At 51.6% G+C, this 10,315-nt stretch overlaps 1 protein-coding gene across 1 annotated transcript; it reads left to right on the forward strand.

The window, feature by feature from the left end:
* On the forward strand, positions 1 to 7,975 carry ARHGEF19 (Rho guanine nucleotide exchange factor 19). Its single transcript, XM_087944833.1, has 11 exons — positions 1 to 166; positions 1,108 to 1,175; positions 1,516 to 1,751; positions 2,944 to 3,104; positions 3,243 to 3,395; positions 3,691 to 3,820; positions 4,406 to 4,480; positions 4,625 to 4,717; positions 5,212 to 5,372; positions 5,891 to 6,052; positions 7,547 to 7,975. Exons 1-11 carry the CDS (start codon positions 81 to 83, stop codon positions 7,587 to 7,589), a joined length of 1,368 nt encoding a protein of 455 aa, XP_087800959.1. The 5' UTR covers positions 1 to 80; the 3' UTR covers positions 7,590 to 7,975.
* Positions 7,976 to 10,315: the final 2,340 nt, after the last annotated feature.

The raw sequence follows: 10,315 nt of genomic DNA on the forward strand, positions 1-10,315 counted from the left end.
GGCAGTAAAGGCAGTTGTCCTCCTGTGCCACAACCCCGGCTGCCAGGCCTCTTGGAGGCCCAAGAACCCACAAGGAAGCCATGGCATCCCACGAACTGGCCCCTCACACTCCCCGGGAGAACCTGCCCGAGGCCAAGGCACAGCCATGGCTACACCCGGGCATCAGGTATCCTCCAAGGCTCACCTGGGCAGGGCTGGGGGGGTGGGGGGAAGAACCAAGAACCATGCAGAAGGTGCTTTGCTTAGGTTTAGGCAGTAACCCCCCCAAGCACTACTGTCCAATGTTCCTCGCTTTCCCTCTCGTTGCTGACTTCGGATTTGTCGCCTGACGGATTGTTGCTGCATTACTGCTTCAGCCGTGTTCTCGTCACCAGCAAAGACTCTGAAGCAAACTTTCCATACAAAAAAAAAAAAAAGCTTTTCATTTTGTTTTGGATGAAAAGGATTTGGTGGCAAGAAATAACTGGGGGGGTGGGGGGGAAACAGAACTTCAACCTGAAATGTTCCAATTAGGGATAATCAAAAGTGATTATGGGAAAGAAATTGAATACATAACAATACATATATTGACAGCAGCTAGAATGACCTATGCTCAAAAGTGGAAAACAGAGAGTAGTCCCACAGATAATAAAAAAATAATAATTATGGATTGTGCAGAAATGAACAAACTTATGATAGAATTGCAGGAGAAGGAAGAATAAAAGACAATGTAAATGTAATTGATGTACATGTGTATGTATGTATATTTGTGTGTGTATATACATACACACACATACATACTGTATGTAAACGAATATGGAAAAGCTGATGTCACAAAGTATTGCAAAAATTGTAAATATGATTTGCTTTTAAAATTGTAAATCTTTCATAACATTTACTTTTAAAAAAAGGCGTTTCAGCAGTACTCTTCTCCCTATGCAATTCATCGCTACGTCTCTTGAGATCGTTGCAAAACAACAACACAGCGCTAAGGAGCGGCTTTTCATCTTTTAACCAAAGAGAATTCGAGGGCACTTTGCAAAACTACCAAAAGATAGCACAGAAGAGGCAACGAAGAGAGCCAACTTCTCCCCAATCTCTCTCTCTCTCTCTCTCTCTTGCTTCTAGAACACTCTGGAGAAGCTCTGGAAAAGAGACGAAGGAAGTGGACCATCAGCAGAGCAAATCAAAATACAGTATGGAAATGAGTCTTCGCCGGGGTTTTCTCGGGGCGGAGGTGTTGTGGCCCGACAGTGAGGAGACTCGGACGGTGAGGAGGTTGGGGAGGAAGACAGGTTGGGCCAGCCCTGGAGTCTGGGGAAGGCTCTGACGAGGGATCTGCGTCGGAGGCAGAGATGAAGCCAGGGCCGTCCGACAATTATCAGCTGCCTTCGGAGTCAGACATCAGCGAGGCAGAAGAACAGCTGGAGCCTGTTCCCAGTGTGCACATGCACAGAGCTGCCAGATGAAGGGAACAGCCACTGGTTTTGGGGTGCTGGATTGAGCACCTCCCCTCTGTCCCACTTTTCCACGCAGAGCCCCTCTATCAAAACCCTGGGATGAACCGGCTGAAGGCGCCAGGGCAGCAGCCCCGGGCTCTCCCGGTGGGTGCCGGCCTCTCCACCGCCACCCTGCTCTCCTCCGCCCTGCTAGGGGCGGCCTCGCTCTCCCCCCAGCGCGATTACAGCTTCTCCTTGTGGCAAGAGATCCCGGAGGTGAAAAGCAGAGGGCTGCTGGAGGGCCTCCCGTCGCAGCAGCGCCACCTACAGGAGGTACCCGGGAAACGCGTATCGCGGGGAATGGCAGCAGCAGAGGGTTCTGTGAGGGTTGTAGGCAGGAGGCAAAACCTGGACCATTGGGACAACGGAGCAGATTCAAGCCCTGACGGAGAGAAGAAAGCAAGGAAGGAGAAGTCTTAAATTAATAACTGCCTTTTGTCCACAGTTTGCTAGGGGTCTTCAAACTTGACAGCTTTAAGACTTGTGGACTTCCACTCCCAGAATTCCTCCTCCAGTCATGATAGCTCAGGAATTCTGGGAGTTGAAGTCCACATGTCTTAAACTTTCCAAGTTGGAAGACCCCTTGCTTTAGAGCAACCCTATGGGAGGAAGATAATTGCTGTGCTTTGCAGAATCCTAGAATTGGCCCTTTTTAAGGGCACGCGCTGATTTTAAACCATGAGTGAGAGAGATAGGCACCATTTTGCCTGTCCAAAAGTATAACTAGTTAAGGTTTAACTTTAAATATTTTTCAACACTGCATTGCTCTGGAGTTTAAGTGGCATGTGGAAATAATTTTGGCCATGTCCTGTGACCCAGAAGGTTCTCGTTAAGCTTACGAGAGAAAACCCCAAAACAAACTTTCCTCATGGCATGTAGGCAAAGAGCTCTTAAAAGTAAAGATTTCCCTCGCACAATACGTAGTCATTTCTGACTCTAGGGGGGCGGTGCTCATCTTCATTACAAAGCCGTAGAGCCAGAACTGTCCGAAGACGTCTCCGTGGTCATGTGGCCGGCATGACTAAACCCCGAAGGTGCACGGAACGCTGTTCCCTTCCCACCAAAGGGGTCCCTAGTCTACTTGCATTTTTACATGCTTTCAAACTGCTCCGTTGGCAGAAGATGGGACAAGGAATGGGAGCTCCCTCCATTACACAGTGCAAGGGATTCAAACGGCCGAACTGCCGGCCTTTCTGATCGACAAGCTCAGCATCTTAGCCCACGAGCCACTGCGTCCCTTTCAAGAGCTCTTACGATACCGCAAATGACGTTGACCTGGGCTGTCTACGCAGAATTGACTGCAAAAGAGGGCAGCGGTTTTGTTTTGGGAGAAGCTGTGCTTTCCTTTAGGGAATCCAATCGCTCCCCGCAGCCTTGATTTGACAGGCACCGTAGGATTGATCCCTGGGTTTGCCAAGATTCGTTTCCGCTCCCGGCAACCCATCTGCCTTTGTCTCCGTGGCAGGCCATTTTCGAGGTGCTCACTTCCGAGGCCTCCTACTTGCGCAGTCTCCGGGTGGCCGTCTTCCACTTCCAGCTGTCTCCCGCCTTGCGCGGAGCTGTCACAGGGGCCCAAGTGCAGCAGCTGTTTTCCAATCTCTCGCAAGTCAAGGACACCAGTGAGAGGTAGGGTGGTCCTCTGTTCCTCTCCCTCTTTGGCTCCTCTTCATTAGCCCGCCAAGGCCTTCGGAAGCCTCCCAGGACAGTCACCTGCGGGGCATCCAACACGCTCCTCTTCCTCCTCCTCCTCTCTGCCCCCTGCAGGTTTCTGCTGCAGCTGGAGGATCACCTGGATCAGGACGTCTTCTTGTCAGGTCTCGGGGAAGTGGTCCTGAAAAACTGCCCTGCTTTCCACCGGGCTTACGTCCCCTACGTCACCAACCAGATGTATCAGGAGCAGCTCATGCAACGGCTGATGTGAGGAGCGGAGGGGAGGCAGCGTGTCCACCCCGCGGACGGAAGAGTCGGGGTTCGCTGGCTGCAGCCAGGGACCGGTCCATCGGTAGCCCGCTGCTCTAGGCCAAGCATCCCCTTGACTCGTTCCATAGATTCACACGGGAAGTTGGCCGGGATGGGTTCAAGGGAGTCCTCCTTACCTCCCACTCTACGTCCACCTTAAGCCTAGCCTTCCTCAGCTCTGGTCAATTGGGGGCAAGCGTCGGTGCCCTGAGGACCTCCTGAAAACGTTTCTTTCTTCCCTCCACCAAGCCAGGAAGGGGAACAGCCGCTTCCTACAGGTCCTGCGCACGCTGGAGGAGCAGCCGATCTGCAAGAGGCAGCCCTTGAAAGCTTTCCTGGTGTTGCCTTTCCAGAGGATCACTCGGCTCAAAATCCTACTACAGGTGGGTGAGGGGAGGAGGAGGGATGCTTATTTCACTTACTACCTGTTTCCCCAAAAAGATGACATACCCCGATAATAAGTCCTAGCTTGATTTTTACACATGCGCCCAATATAAGCCCTAATTAAGATGCCGCCGACTCCAGGGTGCATGGGTAAAAATTAAGCTAGGGTGGGGATGGTGGATGGTGGAGCTGCCCTACTACTTACCTTCGGACAGTTGCAGCCAGGCCTCACGCACCCCGACACCTGCCTTGCCGGCCCATTTCTTCTGCAGCCGGCAAGGCTTTCCTGAAGGCCTCTGTAACTGATCACAGGATCGATCCAGAGCGCGGGGAGAGCAAAAACACCCCTTCTGCCATGGTGCAGGAGACCGCAATAGGCCACGCCCGCCATGGCCACACCCACACGCAGCAGCCGGGCAGAGAACCCGTTGCTAAAATTTGTGAAGCCCAGCCCTGCACCCAGGTGTTACCTGGCTCCCTCTGTGAACGGATGCTCAGCTCCAGGGTCCCTCCTTGCCTAGGAGAAGTGGGGAAAGGGACCCAGGTGGCTCGTTTGACTGTGGCTTTCTCTCCCTCCATGTCAGAACATCCTGAAATGGGCCGGACCCGATTGTGAGCTGGCCAAATCAGTGGGCTTGGCCCATGAGGCCGTGGGGGAGGTAAGTGCTCCCGGGGTGACCCTTCCGTGTTGGTATTTCCTGGCTCCTTCCTTCTGTTTGTCCTCCCGGATTGTCGGGCTCCTCCGCTTTGGCCACCTGTGGCTCTCTCCGGGGGAGACCAAACCTCTCGGCTGCCTTTTTCAGATCGTGTCCCAATGCAACAAGAACGTCCAAGCCGTGAAACAGAAAGAGGAGCTGGAGATGCTGGAAAAACGGATGGACTTCTCCAAGGTCAAAGTGAGTTGAGCTTTCACGCCAAGTGATCATGGATTGCAATAATAATTCTAATTATGGATAGAAATACTGCAACCTGGCATAATGAGCCGTGGTGGCGTAGAGGTTAGAGTGCAGTACTGCAAGCTGCTTCTACTGCAGCCAGCTGCCTACAATTTGGCAGTTCAAATCCCACCAGGCTCAAGGTGGACTCAGCCTTCCATCCTTCCAAGGTCGGTAAAATGAGAACCCAGATTGTTGGGGGCAAGAGGCTGACTCTGTAAACCGCTTAGAGAGGGCTGTAAAGCACTGCCACATTCTTGAGCCTGGGAAAATGGGAAGGGGGAATTTCTTGGAGCGTATGTGGTTAGACATAATAGCACTCTTTTCCTAAGTCAAGGTCATGTTATCTCTGCACCTGGTTGAAAGGAAGTCTCAAGCTGAGACGAATGGTGATTGGGGCATGGGATGCAGTGAGGGACCGGCGTGGTGGCTGACACCATCCTTACTTTCTCCAGCCTCTTCCTCACTTCAGCCAGGGGCGCTGGCTAATTCACGAAGGAGAGCTCCGGCAGGTCCTAATCCAAGAGGCCGGACTCGGCTACCGGCCCCAGGTCAGCATGAAGTCCATCCATCTGCACCTGTTCAATGACTTGCTGCTGCTCTCTCACCTCAAGGAGTAAGTGCCCCTCCACCTCAAAAGACCCTCACCCAGCCTAGTAATCCGGACTCCAGGGAAATCTATCCATCAGTTGGAAGAGATTTGGAAGAGCCACGGAGGTTAAAATGTCCTGTTGTGGTCTGTCGGCCACGGGCCCCTCCAGCAGTTGAATCAGAGGAGGAAGAGACGGCATGGGGGAGAGGGAGAGGGAGGGAGAGAGAGGGAGGGAGGGAGAGAGAGAGGGAGAGAGAGAGAGAGAGAGAGAGAGAGAGAGAGAGAGAGGCGAGCCTGGGCCATCCGTCAGCCCTTAGATGGAGAGTCAATAACCCCCAGGTCTGGAGGTGGCTGATGAGGAAGAGGAGGAACAGCTGGGTCCAGTGCCTGATGCGCGGATGTGCAGAAGGCAGAGGAGAGGAGAGCAGTGGAAATTAATAGGCCGGTCCTTGGGACAGAAGGGAACATTTATTTAACTACAGAGGGTTTGTCCTGTTTGGGGAGCTGGGTCAGCATGCTCTCCCTCTTTCTCCTCCTTCCAGAGACGGGCGCTTCTTGGTGATGGACTACGCCTGGACTGGTCACGTCAAAGCCGAGCTTTTCAGAGCGAAATCCTTGGGACTCCCAGAATGGAGCTTCTACCTCTCCATGGCCCAGAATCACAGAGATGAAAGCAGAGACCTGGTCCTCAAGGCAGGCAGCGAGTGAGTTGTTTCCCTCTCCAGTAAAATGAGAGATGCTCGTGATGTAAGGTAGCCTTTGGTCACAGAGGACTCCAGATTGCAACAGGCGCTGGCCAGGACACGACTCCCTCTGATTGGTGGGGGTGATCGTTCTAGATCAGGTGTAGGCAATCTTAAACACTTAAAAGAGCCATTTGGACCCGTTTCCCACATAAAAAAAGAAAACGCCGGGAGCCACAAAACCCTTCACATGCCTGAGTATTTCTTGAGCGGCTACAAAACTAGCACATGTAGTTGAATTAAACATTCGGTTTTTCTTCTGAAACTTTTTTTAAAAAATTTATCCCTACCGAAAAGCTTAATAAATCGCGTACCGGCGGGTGTTGCCCTTTGGCGGTTGTGGCGCGTATTTTGAGGGACAGGGAGCCGCAGCAGAGGGATGAAAGAGCCACATGCGGCTCCAGAGCCACAGGTTGCCGACTCCTCTTCTAGAGCAACTTAGCAGTTGGTGTCACAAGGGGTGGAAGTGCTTAACCATCCTTGGATGGTCTCCCCAAAAGCTAAGCGGCTCAGATCTGGTTTCGGCTGGATGTGATACTACTGCGAAACCCCAGTGGTATAAAAATGGCATAAGGAAGTGAAAGCAAAACAAAGGAAATGGGTGGCCATCCAGTTCTATGCTGTTGTGGAGATGACTTCATCAATGCCACGTGCCCTCCAGAAGTCCTTTTACAGCAGGAAGGGATAGTGCCCCCCCCCCCTGCAGAGGTAGCCCCATCCTTCTCTTCCTTCTCACCCCCACCTGAGAGCTGTTGTGGCCCACCAATGGCCAGTGGAGCTGGCGGCAGACTCGGACAGTGAGGAGGTTGGGGAGGAACATGGGCCAGTCCTGGAGTCTGGGGAAGGCACTGACGAATGCTTTGCGTTGGCGGCAGAGAGGGGGCCAGGGCCATCTGACCGTTATCAGCTGCCTTTGGAGTCAGAGATCAGTGGGGAAGAAGAGCAGCTGAAGCCTGTTCCTAGTGTGCACATGCACAGAGCTGACCGAAGAAGGGAACATCTAAGGAACAAGGATCGGCTTGGGAGTAAAGCCACAGGTGGACGGTGAATGGCCCCCTCTCCTAGAGTATAAAAGAGGAGCGAAAGGGGAGTGGGGTTTTGCAGGAGGCAATTACTTCATTTGGGGGAAGATCTGTTCCTGCATTCTTGCCAAGCATTGTCTGCTACAGTGTGGCGTCTAAAAGATATCGGCCTGGCAACTCTCCAAGCCTGATAAAGGTCTGTGATTGTGAAATCTCTTGAAAGACTGTTGGTCAGGGGACTTTGCTGGAGAGGAATTCACTGTCAACTAAATAAAAGGGGTTTATCGGGATGAGGAGTTGGCTTCGTGCTTTTGAGGAAGCCTAGATCAGAACAGTAGCGGAGCAGAGCAGATGGGCCAGAGAGAGCTGATGTCCTCCTCACTGGGGACATCTCCTTTGAACTGTCTGATTGTTTGTTTGTTTTTCTCCTTAGGGCCCAGAGACAAGACTGGATTTCATGGCTAAAAAGCCACTGAGAAAACCTCAAGGCAGGAATTCCCAGGCGTCTCCGCCAGGCCTGGCTGCTTCTAACAACCAAAGGAGACGTCTTGCATTGGAACTACCCATGGAAGGCCTCAAAGCTTATGGAAGCAGGGTAACCGTGACTCAAAAGAGGCTTTCGGTAAAGGGGAGGCCTTGATTTCCTCTTCAGAAGAGGTGGACACTTATCAGGGGTTCCCACGACCCTCGAAGCCACAGAGACCGAATGCAAACGAAGGAGATGCAATTATTCTGAGGGTGGACAATGCAGAAGCTGGCTTGAACCGGCCGAGGCGTTTTGTCCTCTGAGGCAGGCAAGGAAGGGGTGCTGCTTCCTTCAATGTTAAATACCGAACGTTTTGGCTAAAGGAGCTAAAATAAAACGGTTAAAAATTGCTACGAGAAGGTTGTAATTTATTTTTTACAGTCGGTAACCTGACTTTAGCACGCTTGGTCTCGCGGTGATTTTTAAAAGGATCCCACTAACAAATGAGCGACAAACACAAAATTAACAGAGTTGGAAGGGGACCTTGGAGGTCTTCTAGTCCAACCCCCTGCTCAAAAGTAAGAGACCCTCGACCATTCCGGTCAAGTGGCTGTCCAGTCCCTTCTTAAAAACCTCCAATGATGGAGCACCTACAACTTCTAAAGATAAGCCTGTAGAGCTTCTCACTCCTCCAGATCAGTTGTCCCAAAGGTGCTTATTTTTTCCAAGACTTCCTTGTTTTCTTTGAAGACGTTTTGCTTCTCGTCCAAGAAGCTTCTTCAGCTCTGACTAGATGGTGGAGAAGAGACGGGTTTATATTCCTTGCAAATAGCTGGCCATTTGCATGCTTTCTGAAGACAAGCTGTTCCACTGGTTAATTGTCCTAATTGTCAGGAAATTTCTCTGCAGTTCTACGTTGCTCCTTTCTTTGATAAGTCTTATGTCCCTCTAACAGTTTTCAAATTTCTCTTTTTCCCTTTTTTTCTAAAAACTATAAAGTATCCCTTTTGTATTCAGGGAGATGCTGACAAACCCCAAAAGCCAGAAAAAGAGAGGGATGCTAAGGTGGGATTTTCGGACCGCACAGAATGTGTCGCTGTAACTCCACAACTTCACAACTTTCTTATGCACGGCAGCTGACCAAAGGACGGCCCTAGACTCCTCGTGTTGAGTAGTCACGCTGCAAAAGGCCAATTTCTAATTGCAGAATTAACCTGAACCGTAAATCTTTTTTTCAGCATATGCTTTTTCTCCGATCGCTAGGAGGCAGCACAGTCCTATCAGCCAAACGGAGGAGCTTCATGCTGGCTTTGCCACAAAAGTGGCAAGAATAAATCAATAAACATGGCCAAATAAAAATGCAGGGTCGAAACTGTAGAAAAGGTTAGGTTTTCTGCTGGCAAAAGAAAGTCACACACTGCTGTGATTTGGGGGAAGAAGCAAGGCTTTAAATTCCATTATGAGGAAATTGCGGTTCGGCGCTTCATATTCTGCAGACATGGATCCATCCCTTTAGATTCCTTTCAAGCGAGTCACCGGCCTTCCATTCCCCAAAACCAGAGGTGGTAATTCAGCCGGTTCTGACCAGTTCTGGAGAACCGGTAGTGGAAATTTTGAGTCGTTCGGAGAACCGGCCAATCCCACCTCTGACTGGCCCCGCTAACCCCTTCTATTCCCTGCCTCCCATCGAGTCCCAGCTGATCGGCTGGGTCTCCTTTGGTTGCCCTGCCCAGGAGAACGGAGCTAGAAAGCAGGTTAGTGGGGAGGGAAGGGGGATTTTGCAGTATATCCTTCCCCTGCCACGCCCACCAAGCCACACCGTGCCCATCAAGCCAGGCCCACAGAACCGGTAGTAAAAAAAAGACTGAATCCCACCACTGCCCCAAACGCTTCATGGATGATCTGCATTTCTTCGTGTCTCTAGTTACAGGCCTCCTCTGAAGAGGTTGATCATTGACGAATATTTTCAATTTAACGCAGCAAGAGAGGGCTGGCTTGGCTGGGTCCCTCGCCCTCATCAGCACCCCAGGCAGAGAGGCAGCCCTTTTAGGGGAGGGAGGGAGGGAGGGGGAGGGAGGGAGGGGGAGAGAGGGAGAGGGAGAGAAAGGGGTGTGTGTGTGTGAGAGAGAGAGACAGGCAGACAGACACAGAGAGACAGACAGACAGACAGACACACACACACACACACATAGAGAAGACAGACAGACAGCTGAGAGAGAGAAGAGAGGGAGACAGATGTGTGTGTGTGAGAGAGATGAGACAGAGATGGAGGGAGGGAGAGAGGAAGGGGGAGAGGTGTGTGTGTGAGAGAGAGTGATGAGAAAGAGATGAAAGAGGGAGGGAGAGAGGAAGGGAGGAAGGGAGAAAGGGAGAGGGAGATGTGTGTGTGTGAGAGAGAGTGATGAGAGAGAGATGAAAGAGGGAGGGAGAGAGGAAGGGAGGAAGGGAGGAAGGGAGAGGGAGATGTGTGTGTGTGAGAGAGAGATGAGAGCGAGATCAAAGAGAGAGGGAGGGAGGGACGGGGAGAGGTGTGTGTGAGAGAGGGAAGGGGAGAGAGGGAGGGGGAGAGAAAGAGGTATGTGTGTGAGAGAGAAAAAGGAAGAGAGAGAATTACCAGGGCATGACTACTCCTGTCCTGCGGGAGGGGAACATTCAAGGATTTAGGGAGCACAAACAACCCCTGTGTCAAAAAGCTACAGCTACCTGTGCGTGCAGGTGAGAGGCTGGGACTTGCCC

The sequence above is a fragment of the Notechis scutatus genome, chromosome 16 (genome assembly GCF_049901735.1).
Source record: "Notechis scutatus isolate UNSWTSFEM ecotype Mainland chromosome 16, rNotScu1.2, whole genome shotgun sequence".
In the NCBI taxonomy this organism is placed as follows: domain Eukaryota; kingdom Metazoa; phylum Chordata; class Lepidosauria; order Squamata; family Elapidae; genus Notechis; species Notechis scutatus.

Coding starts and splice junctions, on each gene's coding strand:
- ARHGEF19 (XM_087944833.1), top strand. CDS start 81: ATGGCATCCCACGAACTGGCCCCTCACACTCCCCGGGAGAACCTGCCC. Junction 3,396..3,690: donor CAGCTCATGCAACGGCTGAT/GTGAGGAGCGGA, acceptor CCACCAAGCCAG/GAAGGGGAACAGCCGCTTCC. Junction 4,481..4,624: donor CCCATGAGGCCGTGGGGGAG/GTAAGTGCTCCC, acceptor TGCCTTTTTCAG/ATCGTGTCCCAATGCAACAA.